At 42.0% G+C, this 18750-nt stretch overlaps 1 protein-coding gene across 6 annotated transcripts in view; it reads right to left on the bottom strand.

Annotated features, from left to right (window-relative positions):
- srpk2 (SRSF protein kinase 2) overlaps nt 1–18750 on the bottom strand; it is a 62762-nt gene that overhangs the window by 7641 nt on the left and 36371 nt on the right. For all 6 annotated transcript variants that reach the window (XM_075470291.1, XM_075470292.1, XM_075470290.1 and 3 more), the window contains 12 exons: nt 16065–16216; nt 13490–13598; nt 12640–12727; nt 12171–12258; nt 11923–12029; nt 9760–9925; nt 8172–8212; nt 7177–7504; nt 4800–5777; nt 2166–2266; nt 1411–1518; nt 1252–1321 (listed from right to left, as the gene is read on the bottom strand). In XM_075470291.1, the coding sequence (XP_075326406.1) occupies nt 1252–1321; nt 1411–1518; nt 2166–2266; nt 4800–5777; nt 7177–7504; nt 8172–8212; nt 9760–9925; nt 11923–12029; nt 12171–12258; nt 12640–12727; nt 13490–13598; nt 16065–16216 (2336 nt within the window). The remainder of the gene's footprint in view (nt 1–1251; nt 1322–1410; nt 1519–2165; nt 2267–4799; nt 5778–7176; nt 7505–8171; nt 8213–9759; nt 9926–11922; nt 12030–12170; nt 12259–12639; nt 12728–13489; nt 13599–16064; nt 16217–18750) is intronic.

Below are 18750 nucleotides of genomic sequence, written 5' to 3'. Positions count from 1 at the left end.
TAAATCCGAGATTAAATTAAATAACGGGATAAGAAAGAAAAAAAGGTGGATTGTGTGTAAGAAAGGATAACAGATAAAAGATAATGGAGGGGGTAAAGGAGGGAGAAAAAGAGAGGAAAGAGGAGGGAGAAAAACACATAGTCACAGATAGTAAAGGAGAAAAAACTGTTAATAAGCTATGCCTCCACAGCAGAGGTGAGAAAGTGAGATAAATAAAAGTGACGTGCTATCAGATTACTGAAAGAGACCGACTTCCAACGAGGCCTCAGCGGTGCGAGATCAAAGGTGTCTCTCTGTAAATCAGCATGTTTGGATAAAACTGACACTGGCTCGATGCCTGAGCAAAACATGCAGAGAGGAGCTCGCTGTGTGCCATGTGCAGCGAGAGAAATAACACAATGAGCTGAGGGAGATCAAAGACCGGTGGAAGAGATGGAGGAGCAAGGTGAGGATGAGGCTGCGCAGTCTGGGAATGTGTTGGGTTTCGCAGGAGAACGGTAATGACTGGTGTCTACGTGGTGATATAAGGATACAGTGACCTAGATGTAGATATCATATACTCCCAAGATAACTAGCTATTATTAAAACAGCATGAGCCGTGCAAGCTTTCTGCGTATGGATGATATTCAAACAATTCAGGCCTTTGTGAGCAGTGGGATGAAGATCAGTGGAGGCATAGCAGCAGAATTAAAGGTAAGGATTTACAGCCGGCAGTGGATAGAAGGGTTTGGGGAGGAGGATGGCTAAACTAAGCTCACTTTGGGATCTTTTTTTTTTTTTTTAAGCAAAACACAATCAGCATTTCTTGTTTAATTTTCCCCCATTGTTTGGATACGTTGTCGGACACAAAAGTTCTGCTTTTGAGAGCAGACGTCACATAAAACAACAAATTCATGCTTCGAACAGTTCCCGAAACTCCTCATTCCGTCAAATACTTCAAATGCTCAGCTGAGAGCAAAACCAGCTCTTACTCTCTTAATATGTTGGTGTTGCAAGAATGCATTTGAAGAAAAAAAATAATTTGCATTTCTTTATAAAGTCTTCAAATTTCAATCTAAACAATGGGGGAACATGATGAAGCCAGTTCATAATCTTTATAAGCACGTAAGAGACTCTGCTTTTAAGCAGAACAATCTAGCTCACAACTAATTATTCAAACATGTTCTATTCAAAAACTAGATTACAGTATTAAGGTACGATATTCAGATGTGGTTCTTCAGAATAAAGAAGATAAACACTGTAAATACGCACCCTCGTCACGGGAGTAGTCCTCTCCGGAGTGAGGCTCAAACAGGTAATCTCCTGTGGCCAGCTCAAATGCCTAAGGATTACGATATCAGTGAAACAGAAGAGAAATACAACATTTCCACAGTTATTTAGGTCCTGCATATATGTATATGAGCCCCTCACCATGCAGGCAGTACTCCAGATGTCAGCAGGGGTACTGTATCCGGCTCCTATCAGGACTTCTATGGAGCGGTACTGTCTCGTCTGAATGTCTTCTGTAAAGTGCTTGTGCTGCAGACGGGAGGGAAAAATGCCTTTATGCAGCTTTGTACATTTATCATTTAACACATATAGCCTTCTGGCAAAAGTCAACAAACCAAATTCCTCAAATCAAGTTTTTTTCCTAAATCTTTTTTATCAGTTAGATATGAGACGACACAGCGATGATGAACATGTCTGAGTTGTTTGTTTTTAGGCAAGTACTCAGCATTGTGACGGCCCCAGGCCCCGTAATCATTTATCATGATGGTGTTTCAAGGCTAAGAAATTGTTTTACAGTGACTCGTGAAAATATTAACCTTATCACGGGTGAGGATATTTAATTTCTTCCTAGTTTACATCTATGGGGGACTCTTTCTCTCTAAGGGGGAGTTTATACCCTCAGGCAAGTTGGATCCGTGCAGTCATCAGAAACATCATAGAGCACAAAAAGGGAAGCATTTGTCAGGATAGGACATGATGCTCACTGACGCAAAGTTAATTTGAGGATCAGGCACATTTCTCCCGGTAAACAGTCTATCTTTGCTCGTTTTGAGCAAAAAATAGAAAACAGCGATCAAAAAACCTAAAATTTTGCCCCTAAAAATACTTAGCCCTTGCGCATCACATTCAAAGTAATGTTTCAAATGAATCAAATTCCAGATAATACTGCGTCTTACCACCCAGCAGGCATTCCCGAGGTCAGCGATCTTTACTCTGATAGATTCAGCATTGCGGGGATCCAGTGGGTTGATCAGGAGGTCTGCAGCTCTGGCCCTGACTGAGTGCGCACACAGTGGGACAGTTAACACATACATGAAGTCGAGACAAAGAGAGTTTACACACTGACACACGTGTATTTTAATACTGACCAGTCACTTCAGCTTTTTCAATGACAGTTCAAGGTAATGACTCTAAAAAGACGGCTGTCGGTGGGCGAGTAACTGATGCTGAGTCATGACTAAAATCCCGGGGACATATTAAGACAATATATTTGTAAAGTAGAAAAACAAAACACTGCAGTGTTTATTCATGTTATGCTGATCTTCTAAATCTAAATTAGATCTCCGTCCCTTTCTCAAAATTCTCATTAGCATGTAGATTAAAATGTTCTAGGCAAGTAGCCAGACTACAATCATGTTGATGCAACAAGGAAAGAAGCGGATTAATGCAGATAAAAAAGGATGGACATACAGTATCCCCTCTACAAATATAGAATACATGTCTGTGTAAATTTAAGTGATCATTTACGAGGCTCAAAAGCATTTCAAATCACATTAAATACACTTATGAAGGGAAGAGCACCTATTGGGAATTGAGAATAACTCCGCTAATGTATCTGACATGTGTCTGAAGCTGGACATTAACGGGGGGGAGTGGAAGGGGTTAACTGAGGTCCTAAATACTGTTAGCCATTGTGAATCAGAATCCTGCATCAGAGGGAGCAGCTGCCGAGAAAGACATAAGGACAGATGTCCTAAGATAAAACAAATGTAAATTGCACTGAACATGTGGAGATGTGAAGGAATGAGAGACAATGAAAATGCAATCTCCACAAAAAAAAACAGCTTTTTTTATATCATGTGGGAGGAAGCTTTATTGTTCTCTGTATTATTCTCTCTTATTTTTTAGACTGAAAGCAGACAGTTAAATCCTGGCTTTGTCAAAATTTGAAGTAAGGCTCTTAATTCACAGGCTCGGAGTTTCAAACTCAGAGCCTGTAAACCCCATTCCATGTAGATAAAAGATGTTGCCTAGCAACAGAAATAACCAGCTCCTGAGCAGGGACCACAGAGCCTGGGAACATGACATTAGACCATGTAAAAAGTGCGATGCATTTCTAATGGCAAGGAGTAACAGTCACGGCTGAATCCCACAGTGATCTTTCATTGTTCTTAGTTGATCTATCCATTCAGTGTTTTTTGTTTAAAAAAGAAGGTGAAAATGGTAAAGCACTCGTATTATCAACTGCACGTCACGACTGTCCTTGAAGTTCTACCTCAAAAGATTTGGAAATGTTCTGTTTTCCTAGTTGGAAGCAAAACAATGAAGTGCGATTTCTGAGATAACAGAGGGAGTCACATGGCATGGATATCGGCTGTAAAAAGACCCAAACATCACCCTCAACAATGCTCCCCGACACATGCTGGTGTGTTTAAAACAACCTCTCTCATTTAAGTTAGACATGAAAACCTTTATTGTGATGTGTGTAAAGCACTTTGAACAACACGGCAACAACTACCTAAAATGCATGGGGGCAGTGATGTTGTTGCCCATACTCTATAGTACGAGGCAGTAAGAAGGCCACATGAAGGCAAAAATAATTAGTAGAGGTTCTTCCTCTGAGGGAATATTCCTGCGAGCTGAAATAGCTGGTAAGTGATGGTGATACCTGCATGCAATACAGCTTAACAACACACTGTTAGGAAAGTTGTTTGATCCTAAAGGTGTGGAGCTCAGGCAGGTGCGGGTATAATGTGCAGTTATGACCAGTGCACAAAGTTCCCACTTCACATGGATTCTCATGATGAGTGAGTACTGCAGTACCGTCAATGGTTGCTTTGATGACTACACATTCATGAGCTGAAACATAATATTCACGCATAGGACGTTGATCATCTTGTGTGGGTTATGTTAGACTGTAAGTGAACAGTGGGATCTGTGAGCCAAATTACTGGGTGTGGAAGAAATGGTAGCTGTAAAGCCCTGGGTGGCATTGACAAGGGACATTTTCTTATGGCCAGATTGGCTGGAGTGTCTCTGAAACAGCAAGGCTTGTGGGGGTTCACCTGACCACCACTGGTGAGTGCTTACCACCAGTGTTTTGAGGCAGAGCAAACCGTGAACCAGCAACAAAGGCTTTCCCTTCTGGGAGCTACTTTACTGATGGTTACTGGAGGGCTTTGTCATGTCACACTCTGTGCCATTTACTTGGGGAAGAGATGGCATATGGATGCACTGCAGGAAGAAGATGAGCAGGCGGAGTGAATGTGATGCTCTAAGGAACGCCCTGCTGGGAGTCCACGCCACCTACCTAAATCGTTGCAGGTGGATAAAGCGCCACACTGCACAAATTGGTTGAGAATGGTTCAAAGACTATGGCATTGCACTGACCTGCGGATGATTTGACAGGACTGGGATGTATTGGAACAACAATTTCCAGCCAGCACCACCACCACCTTGCAGCTTGCAACTGCTGCTAAAGCTTTGATCTTTGAGGTTTAAATGGATAATTCGACTGTGGAATTCTACACATGCTCTGTATTTGAGAGTAAATCTATAATTCCTGCACAACCTGTATAACCATATCTCACCTTTGGGTGTGTCTCCAGTGCTCGAGGATGACACAGTGCGGCTACGGTCTGCAGTGGGGCTGACGGGGGAAGGTCCCGCTCCGATGTCTGCCGTCCCAACTGAAACAGGGTTACATGGCTCAGGATCCAGGGGCAATTCAGGGAAGAGGGGCAATGTACCTTTATGCCGGTCACTGGAGCCGTTGGTCAGCCCTGGCTCAGGCAATTCGCCGTTATACATCTCATAACCAGAGCTGAGAGAGACGTCCCTGTCCGTGTAGCTGAGCTCGGACTCCACCAGGGGGCAGAGGAGAGGCTCGGGGGTGGGTGAAGGAGGCAGAGGCGTGCCAGGGTTCTGTCTGAGTGCCTCAGAGCCCAGCAAAACATGTCCGTTGGTTTTAGCTGAATTTGTTTTATTGTTCTGGGGTTTGATGAGGGAGGTGTTGTCTGTGAGGAGGTCAGCTGTCGTGTCATCATCCTCATCCTCATCCTCATCCTCCACCTCCTCCCCCTCCTGCTCCTTGGAGTCCTCTTCTTCCACCACTATCTTTACCTCTACTTTGCTCTCACTCTTTGGCTCCTCTGTCTCATTTTCCTCTGTCCCAGCCTCTTTAACCTCCTCCTCCTCCTCCTCTTCTTCCTCTTCCTCCTCCTCCAATACCTTTTCCTGTGTCTCCTCCTCCGCCTTCTCATCCTCTGTCCCTTTTACTCCCTCCTCCTCTTCTTCCTCCCCCTCCTCCTGCTCTACTTCTGATTGTATCGAATCTTTGTTACCTTCTTCAGAGGTGGGGGGAAAAGGGGCATCTTTTTCATCAATAGGCGTAGGTTCATCCTCTTCTTCTTCTTCATCATCTTCTTCTTCTTCTTCTTCTTCCTCCTCCTCCTCCTCCTCCTCCTCTTCTTCTTCTTCTTCTTCTTCTTCTTCCTCCACCACCTCCTCATTTGGGTCATTAACAGGGGTGTGAGGTGCCTCACTCTGCTCCTGAGGAGGCGCTGCACCTAATGTAAAGAGAATAGCGGAAAAACAGTAAAGGCAGGAAGTGGGTGGGAGGTGATATACAGTGAGTGCAGTCAAAGACGGGGTAGGCAGAGAGAGAAAAGATTTGAGAGAAAGACGCAAAAAAAAAGAAAAGTATGAGAATAAAGGAGACGGCCGGTGGAGGAGGGAGACGTGAAAAGTGTTTTCTTTCTTTTTTTATGTGAATCAGCCTGGCTTCGCATGTAAAGGAGGACCAGCGTGGGCTGAGTGGCTGGAGCCAATCCACATCCCTTTCATTCACAGACAGGCTGCGCACACACACACACACACACACACACACACACACGCACACACACACACGCACACGCACACACACGCACACACACACGCACACACACACACACACACACACACTCACATGTTCTCTTATGATGCAGATGCGCTCTGCTTCACAAAAAACCCTTTCTAGCAATTGACACCCTGAATACAGTAATAAGAACAAGTTCTACTGCATATACTGTATTCCTCAAAATTCCTTCACAGAGTGTTTCCTTTGAATAAAAACTGAAACGAACACTAGACCATTATACCATCCATTAGTATCCATTATCATAAAATCAAACTGTCAGAATATCTTGGTGTGAAATTAAGTTTTAATTAACTAAAAAAAATTTAAATAAAAATCAGCAACTGCATATGAACTTGACAGAGAATATACTTCCTAAGGTGGCAATTAAGTTCAGTTTAGCTGAGCTGAAAAAAAAAAAAAAAAAAAGATGCCAGTGATGATTCAGGGATCTGAAACTAGGCTGTGAGGCAGAACTGCAGCGAAATCTCTGCTAACGGGCCGAGTGACACAGCCTGAAAAAACAGCCCGAGTGACAACAACAAAATGACAAATCAAAAGTAAAACAGATGTGACAGTAAATAGTAAAACTATCAGCTCAGAAGCGAATATTAAGTTACACAATAACATCTGGCTATTTGGAAAACAAAATACAATCTTTTTAAAATATCAAATACAAAAGGTTTATTTCTTTAAAACGTGTAGAATGTATTGGGCCAGACTTTCAGAGTGTATTACTTTGTTACCACTGAAAGATTTGAGGAAACAGAAAAAAGAAATTCTTCCTCGTTTTTTCTCCAGTTTATACAGCGAACACTTGGTATTTCTGTCAAGCCTGATTATCAAGTCTCATTTTACCCTCACCTCGTTCATCACTGGAATTTGGAAGGAAGTTTTAACACTGATCACTCCTTAACGTATCAATTTAGGAAACGCTGACTTCATATCTGTTGCGCTGAAGCGACGGAGCGAGATTCATTCACAAATGTGTGATTGTGATAAGGTGATTCACAGTGTGCGCCTGGTCGGAACACCTGCACCTCAGGAGAAAAAGAAACTCTCCCATGACTCACATGTATGATTAGTCAACCTGATGGGCCTTTCCCTCTCTCCTCCCTCCTCATCCTCATCTTCGCCATCCTCCTCATCGTCGTCTTCGTCGTCGCTTTCTCCCAGGGCCATGCTGGGACCCAGCTGTGGTGTCGGCGGCTGCAGCTGCAGCGTGGAGGGCGAGTCGTGTTCAACTGCACCTTTTTCATCACTTTCTTTGGCTTTCTCTTCCTTTTTCTCAGCCTCTCTCTCCAGGGCTTCGATCTCCAACATCCGCCTTTCCAGCAGCTCAGCTTGCCGCTTCTGTTTCTTCTTCAGCTTCTTCTTCTTGTTCTTTGAGATCTTTCCCACCTTGGATGGAGGAAAAAAAAAAGAGTCAAAGGGGATCCAAAATTATGAAAGTAAAGGGCTTTTTAAGGGATAAAAGATGGTGGATAATGATTTATATAGAGTGTCCACTAACACCTTAACGGTATATTGATGGCATTTACATACTAATTATGCTGGTGGATCAAGTGTTTGTAAATTCTTCTAATCTGACAACCTGTTTTCCTAAACTAGGTGATTTTATTTCTACCAGAATTCCAACACTTTAAGGTACTGCATGTAGTCTTTTTTTCCTGTTTTTTTGGTTGGGGGAGAAAAAAAGCTGATGTCACATTCTTAAGTGCACAAATCAGGATTTAGCAATATCTGAATTAAAATCCAAAAAGGGTCAAGGGGCCGCTTGCTGATCAAATCTGATCACACTCCCGTTTCTCTAGCACCAATCGCTACAATTTATTGGACAAACTGAGCTCACACCTTTTGCTCATCAATCATAAACAGACGCTTTGAAAGAAAGACCAAAGGCTTGTCCAAATAGTCCTCTAGTCCTTTCATTCACACGATCAGCTTTAGGTCCCTGAAAACTTTAGAGTGTAAAATTCTGTATGTGTGTACCCCCCCCCCCCCCCCCCCCGTTTCTGTTTGTGTGTTGTGTATGTTTGTGTGTGTGTTCCTCTCAGTTCATACTCACATCAGTTATACTCACCGGTTTGAGCTGGGGGGCTGTGCTAACTGACAGAGAGAAAAACAACAATAAAATCAGAGGTTTCATCAAAACAGCACACGTGCCAGTTATCACTTTGCAGTGCATTCATCAGCACTCGTACAACCCCCCCTTTAAAGGCCTGATGTGTGAAGAGTCTGTATGTGAGGAGAGAAAACTGCAAACAAATGATTAGTGGAAAAAAAAAAAATTCCTTCACACGCACACTGCCTCGAGTCAATAAACCTCGAAGGACTTACTGTAAAGTGAAACGTGTGAAATACTTCTGCTTCAAGTCTCACATGCTTCCAAATACATTAGCAAATGACGTAGGTTTGGTCTTTTATATCTTGAATTTGGCTTGTCATCAGCAGGAAGGTTTCTACTTTAGCAGCTCAACATGTAAGAGTGTATCAGACTGCATTTCCTGTGGACCCTATACATATTCCTAAAATAACTTCAGTAAGCTTCAGAAACACCTTGAATACATCGAATCTACATCACGTCCAATGAGCAAGACAAGAGGCTTTACTGTGAAACACATTTAGGCACTTATGGTAATGTCAAGAAACTGTTAGCTTACTTTTTGTCACTGATCCCTCTTGTGATGACGGCTGGTGGTTTTGTGCTCAACTTTACAAATGCAGAATTTTTTAGGAGTGTAAGTGGCTACCAATAAGGCTCAAAAAGACTTGACTGGCTGATGCAAGCAACTGACAGCTCATGGTGAGATTCAGCAAGAGGACAGGGTTCGTGTCGAGTTCATCATGACTATTTTTCAGGGACGTGATTTTTTTGTTTTGTTTTGTTTCATCAGAGGAGATGGAAGTTGGAGAGATGGAAAAAAGAAGGAAAATCTTTGTAAAGCAGCCAGAAGGGAAGCAGCTGAGAAGCAAAAAGGCTCATCTGTGACCCATTTCTTTTTCGCTGTAACAAGCACATTAAGGCTTCAGTCAGTTTTCAATGCCATTCACTTTCACTGCATTTGTGGCAAAAGACGATTTTGAATGAGGAACATCCACCGGTTTCCTGCCGCACACATTGCAGGTGCCACCTTTCAACTCATGTCTAAATTACCATAAAGAAGCCGGATGCACACGTAATTGCATTATGGATCTTTAGAGAATTTTGCTGCCAAAGTTAGATTACTCTCCACAAAGTTCTAGTTTTCTGATTTTTCCTTTTATTTTTAGCTTACTAACCAAAATTAACTACATTTTGATTAAAGTTTGGAAAACACCAACAAGGGTTAGGTTTCTTTTTTCTCTCTTTTTTTCTTTCCATCTTCCAGACTTCTTGCTGAATTTGGAAAGGGGATTGTGCCACTCCTCTCTCCATTTAGTTTATCTGACAACAAAAGCTGCTTAGCTGAGTTTAAAGACTGCAAACACTAGGAAATACACCTGGCGGCACCTTGAAAGCTAACAAGTCAACACATTAAGCCGCAGTTGTTTAATCAAAGTTTAAAATCTAAGCGCACGACAACAAGTTTAGCCTGTTCCAAGAGCTTGGATTAAGCACGTACAATTCCCAAAACACTTTCTTTCCGAATGCAAATCCTATAAATGCGTGATACCTGCTGATCCGGATGGCGGTGGGGCTCCAGCTTTTTGCCATTCTGTTGCCTCCATGGCCATGCGCCTAACAAAGACGTCATCTACGCACATCAGGATGTTTTCTGGTTTGATGTCCGTGTGGATGATTTTACACTTTGTGTGGAGGTAGTCCAGACCCTGCAGCACCTGCCAACGCAGTCAGATAAACACAAACAGTAATAGTGTTTTGGCATGTTTATACTTGTTCTCTGCCGCCCTTCTCCCAGCCAAGTTCACCAAATCTTTAAACACATTTCAGCCTCTGAAAGCAGAGGGTATACTGTTGATGCTTTCGCTTCCCCATTTCTTCCATTTTTTTCTGTCTAGAGGCTTTGGAACGGAAGTGGAAAGCACTATCATTTATTCTCTATTCATTCTCTGGGCAGCTTGTGAGCAGCTGATGGGGGCTGAAAATGCTCAACAACTTCACATGCTGATCAGGTGGCTGGATGGAGAAACGCTTCCAAGTCTTGCATCGCAATATAAGCTCTATTCCTTAGAAACAAGCCTCCCTTTTGCCTTTTTTAAAGAACCAATTACCAATACCACTCTATCAGTGCAGAAGAAGAATACACACACAGCTATAGCTGACAGAAATAATAGAGGACCATCCTGTTCCACAGAAACAGCAACATTATGAAAACCATTCTCTACACATCTGAGCCACTGCGTGATTTGGGGAAAAATATTTCTTCTATCTTTAAGCACAAGCACGTGAGAAGTTCTAGAAAATAGAGGTGAATGAGTTCACAATCATCTGGATTATTGACTTATAAACAAATTTGAGTTTGTGAGAGCGAAGGTTACTGTGTCTTAGAAGGTGGCCAACATTCTAATAATCTAATTAATAACCTGAACACTATTTATATCAAGGGAGAAGACGTGGAGGAGGTGACGATATCATTTTGTTCACCTGGACAACAAACTGAACTGGCAAAACAACAGAGAGGCTGTTTATATTCTTTTATGTATTTTAATGCTTCTTCCACTCCCTGCTACAATGCTTTTATTTTATGTAAAGCACTTTGAATTGTTTGCACATGAAATGTGCTATATAAATAAATTTGATTTGATTTGATTTGATACAAGAGGGAGCACAGCAGACCCTAATTCTACTTTGCAGCCATCTGATGGAGCAACAGCATCACAGCCAGGGACTCAAAGAAACTGAGCAAACTGATAAAGAAGGCTGGCTCTGCGCTGGGGACTGCTATTGAGCCCCTGGAGCCGATTATGCAAAGATGAATGTTGCAGAAAAAGGGCAATACTGCAGACCCTTTAATGAACATGGTGAGCAAACAGTGAAGTGTGTTCAGTCAGAGACTTCCTCAGTGCCATTGCAACATTCCTGCACACAGCAATAGCCATACACAATGACCTTTTTACTGTCACTAATGGCAAATAACTGTCTCATCTCTTTGGACTGCAAAACTAAAAACTCCCTCCCAAATATAAAGCTGACTCAATATGCTTATAAACTGATGTTGGACGTCAATATGCAACATGGAGTATTTCAAATGAAAATATGTGATACAAAAAGTCCAAATTATAATATCATTGTACTGTTTGATGTATTTCACTGGTAATTTGGTTATATATCATTTGATCTAATCCTGCGTTGCTGTTTTTATTGTTTTTGTTTACTGTTAAAAGGGTAATTAGCTTCCCCCCCCCCGCTGTGTGCATGTGGCGCCCATGCAAAAATAGGAAAACCTCCATTATGAATGGACCTTTCACACAGCAGACAAGGAACTACTACTTTGTTGTCGCACAACTGTGTGTAGTGTGACACACGGAGCCATTACTACAGCTAATTTCCCTGGGCTTTAACGTCACCTTTTTCAGCTGATAATCTTTCATTACGTGCAGTAACGTTCAGAGAGAAACACCCCTGTTTTACTAATGTAGTTTAATCATGACAATCTAAACCCTCGTCTTCAGATAAGCGTAAGATCCCAATTCATCAAAAGGATATTTTTTTCAAATGATTACTTTTTTTTACTCATGTATCCGAGGTGTCAAACTGGGGTAATTTAACAAATAATGGATTGCATTATAGTGTTCAGGCACTGAAATATTCCAAAGTCAATGGAACTCACTGTCAACACTGTTTAAGCAGACACTTGGTTTGTGTACGTCCTCACCTGTTTGATAATGCTCTTGACACATGGCAGTGGCAGACCTTGATAGTTGGATTTAATAATCCATTTCAGCAGGTGATGACCCAGCACTTCAAACACCATACACACATCTGGTATGCAGAGTCAAGGATTCACACTATTATAACTCTGAAACTCACGCCCACAGAAACACACACACACACACACACGCACACACACACACACACACACACACACACACACACACACACACACACAGACATTTAGGATACGTATGCCGTTGACTCCAGAGATCTTGAAGTCGTCTATCAGCTGAACCACCATGTCCTTGTTGGGATCGCCGGGGTCGCTCTCTCTCACCTGGAGGATGACACGATAAAGAAGATATGGTAAAAGTGGCTGGAAGAGGGAGGGAAGATGAAGGACAGGCAGACACAGAAAGGGTATGAAATAAGAGTAGTTAGAAGACAGAAATAAGGAAAAGAGTGGAAAAGGGAAAAAAGGAGAAGAGGAGAGGAAGGGTAGAGAAGAAATAAATGTGAGGATGTTGAATATTTATTCTAAATATTCTACAAATGACAAGCAGAGCTTCAGTGTTCCATGTAAATGGGAAGGAGGACAAAGAAGAACTAAAGATGGACGAAGCGTGGGGCAGAGAGGTGCCATAAAATAAAATAAGACATAAAGGAAAGACAAAATGCACAAACAGACGTCAGAATATCAAAGGAGTCAGATTCTCACACATCGCAGCAGTTTAATTTCATCCAGGGCCGTCTCTGTGTAGTGTTGGGCGCTCTTCACCACCTTCATCGCCACAAAGTTCTTCACCCTGTAGTCAAACACACAGACATCATTTTATTTTATACTCACATTCATACAAACATGTTGTTATAGCCATTAATGATTATTAATGCCCCCCTCCCCCTGCCTGTCAAGCAACTTCCCAATAAAGTCCTACAAGTCCTATAAGACCATGAAGTGACAATGTGCACAAAATTACATCAAATCGAGCACAACACTCAGCACTGACTTAAACTGAAAGAAAAGAAGCTGAAGAAAAGAAGAAAGGAGCGAGACAAACCATTCATCTAACATGAATTTGTGCATGTTAAGCACATGAACAGTTAAAAGTGACATAATGAAGATAAGACTGTGGCCACCGTACAATTGTAGCTCAAATCTAACTTATTAGTGTAATTAACACCTGTGACATGAGTAAATGAGTTTGCGTGTGTGCACGAGTCAGTGAAAAGTGACACTGGGTTGGTGATACTGTCATCCATCCAACTTGGTTGCCACGTGAATGCAGCAAACAACGTTACAGTTCAAACTGATGGCTTTGTTTCCAGCGCAGGGCGGTGTTAGTTGCAGCTGTAATTGTGGTGATGTTCCAGATCCTGTCAAACCCCTGCTAGCGGGGTGTGTGTATGGTATATGTGACGAGTGTGTGAGCGCAAGGTGACGTGAAGGACTGCAGAACATGAGGGCTTTTTCTGGGTCGTGAATACATACGATGAGCGTGCATGCATCTTCCCATTCGAGGGAGAAACAAGAAAAGCTATATCATGATGTGAATGAGTGTGTGACTCACTGTATGTCCCAGCATAGCCATACGGTGGAGAAGTGGCCCCACCCGAGCTTCCTGATCACATGGTACCTCCCGTTGAATAAATCCCCGATCTTCACCGGATGGTATCCTCCTGAGAGGGATCGAGCAGGAGGAGATGAAGGTTACAGGTGATTGTGTTTAATAACGAAGCAATATCACGAAATTCATAAGAAGAAGAGCAGGAGCACCTGCAGAGAGGTAAGCAGGTCAAACAGAGGAAAGTGGTGACAGAAAGTTTTCAGACCTTCTTAAGTTTACAGACAATTCTCTACAACAACAAAGCAAAAGTGGGTTTTGGGAAGGTTTTTTAAACTTAAACAAAAATATCACATTTCATGAATATTCCGACCCCTTGATATGGCACAACTCAGCTCAGTTACATCATATTTCAGTGGTCTTTGGAAGGTTCTGCCTAACTAGCATCTAAACAAACTATTCGGCTATGAGGCCCAACAGTGTTTGTGGAGGAAATGGGATATGAGCACCACCTCATTCATCCATCCATCCCGATAGTAAAACATGGCACTGCCAGCATCATTGGCTAAGAATGTTTCAGTGTGACGGGGAACTGGAGAAGAGTGAGAATAAAGGGAAAAACTGATGTATAAATCCTGAAAGACCAAACAGATCCATCCTGCTCTGGATCTCAGGTAAAGAGCAAAGATTTGCATTTTAACAAGAGAACAACATGAAATGCAATGAAAACACTGGTCAATTCGGAGAACTCTGTAAAAGTCCATAAGGGAAACCTGAAAATGACCAACGCTCCCTGTTCAGCCTGCTTAAGTTTGAAAAAATCTCCCAAAAAGAATGGGGAGAACTTAAGACACCTAAGGGCTACATTTGCTACAAAACAAAAGATGTTGTGTTTCTGCATTTTTCTGCAATAGTAAGACAGAGGCTATGTTGTTTGGGCCTAGTGACACCTCCAAAGTTCATTTTGAGATGGGATGGTTACATCCATGTTTAACACCAGTAGCAACAAACCCCGTTGTAAGGCTGGACAGCAATCTCAAATTGGATGCACAGATTAGCTCAGTGGTCAAATAAAAATCAAAGCTAAATAATTTCTTCACGGCCTTACCCCACCGTATCGGTCTGATCTGCTTCAGCTGTACGCCCCTTCGCGTTCTCTCAGGTCAGCGGATCAGTTATTGTTGGTCATCCCAAAAACAATTAGAAAACTTAGAGGGGGCCGTGCATTCTCAGTCGCTGATGCAAGAAAGAAAACTAAATATTTAGCTGGCCTCTTATCATTTAGTTACTCAAGACTATTATTTTGGGGGGTATATAGAAAATGACAAAGACACCTTAAACCATTACATCACATGCAAATGCAAAGCAACCTACATGTAAAAGAACACATAGGGGTTGATTTTGTCAGGTGGCGCTGTGTCTATATTATTAGGATTTTATTAGAGCAGAGCGACAGTCTGGAAAAGCTTTGAGTGACCGCAAGTTGACACGTGGTCTTAATGGGCAGATTTTTCAATCACAATTTCTGACTGTCTGACAAAAAAAAACAAAAAAACAGACAAATATGTGAATGAGAGCAGCTGGGAAATCAGCTTTATCAAAACCAACATTTTTTTGCGAAACCATGGAGCTTTGGTGCATGTGTAGGAGCCATTTATGTCTAGTTGAGGGAATACATGCAGGAGTAATTCAATCCTCAACCACATTATCTGGATATGTTAGCATAGTTTTAAGAAGTCCAATTTCATGCATTTTAAAAGACCTGTTTTGCTGGAACCTGACAACGTAATTACTTATTTTGTCATGCAAATGTACCCACTAACAAAATCCATTTGCAAAGTACAACAAATTGTGTTTTAAAGTTCTTATAAGGTTCACAGTTACAAGATGTTAATCATTCTTGGAAGCTGATATCCCACAAATAAATGTCCAAATACGGTAGACAGGAGATGTGATTTCTTCTCTTCTCTGTTCGTCTTTAAAGGCTTGACTGTGCTTCCTCCAAAACAACATCTAAATCAGGAGTTTTCCTACACAGAGCCGACAGGAAGAAAAGCTTCTCTTTGTGCTCTTGATAGTGTTGGATCAAACTACATTATGGGAGTGATGTAGTTTCCATCTCATTACAGCTAAATGAAATATTAAACATGTTGCAGTATCTTTACCTGTGAGTTGAAAAGCGAAGTGCTGCTTTCCTCAGTATTTACAGAATGGTGCATCACTTGGACACATAGCTGTGCGTGAGTGACAGCACTGGATGTTTAAAAAAAAATAAAATAAATGTCTTTATCATCCTGAGCCACTGCAGAAAACTGGGCTGCTCTATTCTGGAAAGAACCAAATAACCTTGAAACTCTTGTAACGCACTAATGGTTGTACCGGCAACACTGCGAATCCCAAAAGGATAGAAGGAGAAATGAGAGAAGAGGAAGACCAAGCACAGACAGAAAGTGGGAGAGGAGACACCGTTGAACAGGGCAGCCACTGCGGAGCTCTGCATGACAGATGAGGAGAGTAGAAGTAATGGGTTGGGACAGACTGTTTCAGCGCGTGCCGCTGTCTGCTTGCGTATAGTTCTGACCTTTGCAGTAGTCCGCAGGGTCCTCCTGCTCCTCATCATCGGAGCCCAGGATCTCCTCCTCCGGCTCTGGGGGCCCTGCCGGCTCAGGGGGAGGTGGAGGCGGCGGTGGGGGAGGAGGCGCGGTCGCCGGGGCTTTCTGCTGGGTCTCAGGTCTGTGAACACATCAGTGGGCCGAAAATTAGAAAACTATATCAGAGGTCAGCCTGCCACCATTCGAAGATTCGAGGTGTACAGACACTGGTCTTTATTCCTGCATCCCAAACAGTTTATCTTAAAGAACAACAAAAGCAATACAGCAAACTTGCACAAGGAATATAAATTGTGATAATTGGTACTGTCGAACATAAAAAAAATCTCTGAACGGATTTGTCAGATTTTGATTCAAATGCAATACAGATAATGATGTACACAGATGTAGTTTGTGAAAATCTTCTCAAGAACTTCATGTGTGTGATATTATTTCTAGGGAAAACACGCTCTAATCAGCATCACTGTCAATGTGCCAGAGTTGGACAATGATTCAGCTTCTTGTTACAAGAGAGAAAGGTTACGAGATCAGTAGGACACATTCGTTAAAAATGGCATTACACAGAGTTACCATATACAAATAGAATAAACTAAAATATCGGTAAACTCTAACTGTGGGCTTATCTCAACAGTCAGGTTGTATGAATCAGCAGAAAAAATCTAAACCATCCAAAAATCAAAGAAGATATATTCTAATATATTCTAGAAAAGATTTGTACTTTTCAGCACTCATTTCCACGGACAGTCAACAACCATGCTCCACTCCCTTTCCCTTTTCTAAAACAAGCACTGAACACACTAAATTCACTGCAGAGCAGGATCACTCTTTCTGCTGGCCAGACCACGTGTTAAGCACTTAGTTGGCAGTCTTAAGGGGGACATACATTGATTCATCAGTCAGGGAATTTGGTGTTTTGCTTCAGGAAGCTGCCATCACACGCATCGCTGTTTTTTGAAGGTTTTGTGGTTTATGGCTTTAAAGGGATAGTTCGCCTCTTTTGGACATGAAGCTGTATGACATCCCATATTAGCAATATCATTTATGAACATTGACCTATCCCCCGCTGCGTCCTGTGAGCCGAGTTCAAGCCTCGTTTTGGCATTGACGAAGGTAGTCCGGCTAGTTTGCTAGGGTCCCGAAAATAAAGCGTCTTGCTTCTCAAAACAATATGCGTTCAAAAGAGTAATACATTTGCATCATAAAATCGTCCCTCCAGAAAAAGTCAGACCTCACATCGCTTGGCGCTATTTTTGCCTCCCTTGATATCAATGCGTTCAGCCACCTGCCGATAGCCGCACCTGTTACGGTGTTTACTGCTCGGAAGCAGGGGACTGCTCAGTCTGCATAGTTTACACAGCCCGCAGTGATACGAAGGTAGAGAGAAATAGCGCCAAGCGATGTGAGGTCTGACTTTTTCTGGAGGGACGATTTTGTGATGCAAATGTATTACTCTTTTGAACGCATATTGTTTTGAGAAGCAAGACGCTTTATTTTCGGGACCCTAGCAAACGAGTCTGGAACTCGGCTCACAGGACGCAGCAGGGGGTAAGTCAATGTTCATAAATGATATTGCTAATATGGGATGTTATACAGCTTCATGTCAAAAGAGGCGAACTATCCCTTTAATGGTAATATTTTGGGACAACTAAACCAATACCTCCAAGCCGAGTCTTGGGACTGTTGTGAATGGAATCAGTCCTGGTCTAATTAGGGCAAAGTCCATAACTACAGGGGACCAATCTTTAGAAAACACAAGCAACAAGACAAAACACAATCACGACAAGTTACTTTTTTTACACTTCAAACTGCCACAGACTAACACAATTATTATTCATTTCATCATTTTTAAACCACCTGATCCACACTATTCACCCTCTGTGGCCTCTAACAACTCCATAGGGAAATATCTAGCTCTTTAGGTGCTAAATGATCCACTATGTCATTTGATGCCGCTAACATTACCCAGTAGGCTTTTATTGCTTTCTCTCTGCAAACAGTGGCCTACTATTGTCAAAAATGGCAACATGAGAGAGGACAGTGAACAAAAAAAGACTACGTTTGAGACAAGTAAAAAAGAAAAAAAATTAAACTCTCAAGCTTTGTCAAGCTTCAGGTTATAATTCTCTCAAGATGCAACCACGAAAAGAGATCCACATTGTATCTTACGGTTGTCAAAATAATCATAGAAAGAAATACTCTTTTTTCTCGAGCTGTATTTTTATTTTCTAATCAGTTGACTTACCCCACAAGTTTATAATGTGAATACAAAAATATAGTGCGAACGTAATAGTAGGTAAAGTGCGTGCTTTGTGCTCGGACTAGATAAAAACAGAAGGGGCTCTCACATTCAGTCTAACATTTTCTTATCATGTCTCAATGGAATCTCCCCCTTAAAAACAGTTTCAGTGAATTTAAGATTAAATTACCCAACGCAGAGAGGTCGACAAACACCATGTACTCAGCGTCGCCGTACGGCAGTAGCAACACGGTCAAATGATAAATACACACACACACACACACACGAAAAACAACCCAAACACAAAGTCGGAGCTTGGAAGTAATTATAAAATTGCGGTCACAGACACAGACACATGATAGAGCCTTTTGGTGTGTTGCTATGGCAACTGCAGGGCGAGGGGGTGGTGTTTGTGAGAGTGT

The sequence above is a fragment of the Odontesthes bonariensis genome, chromosome 7 (assembly GCF_027942865.1).
Source record: "Odontesthes bonariensis isolate fOdoBon6 chromosome 7, fOdoBon6.hap1, whole genome shotgun sequence".
In the NCBI taxonomy this organism is placed as follows: Eukaryota; Metazoa; Chordata; class Actinopteri; order Atheriniformes; family Atherinopsidae; genus Odontesthes; species Odontesthes bonariensis.
Note: the sequence above shows the minus strand (reverse complement) of the source record. Positions and strands in the feature narration are given on the sequence as shown.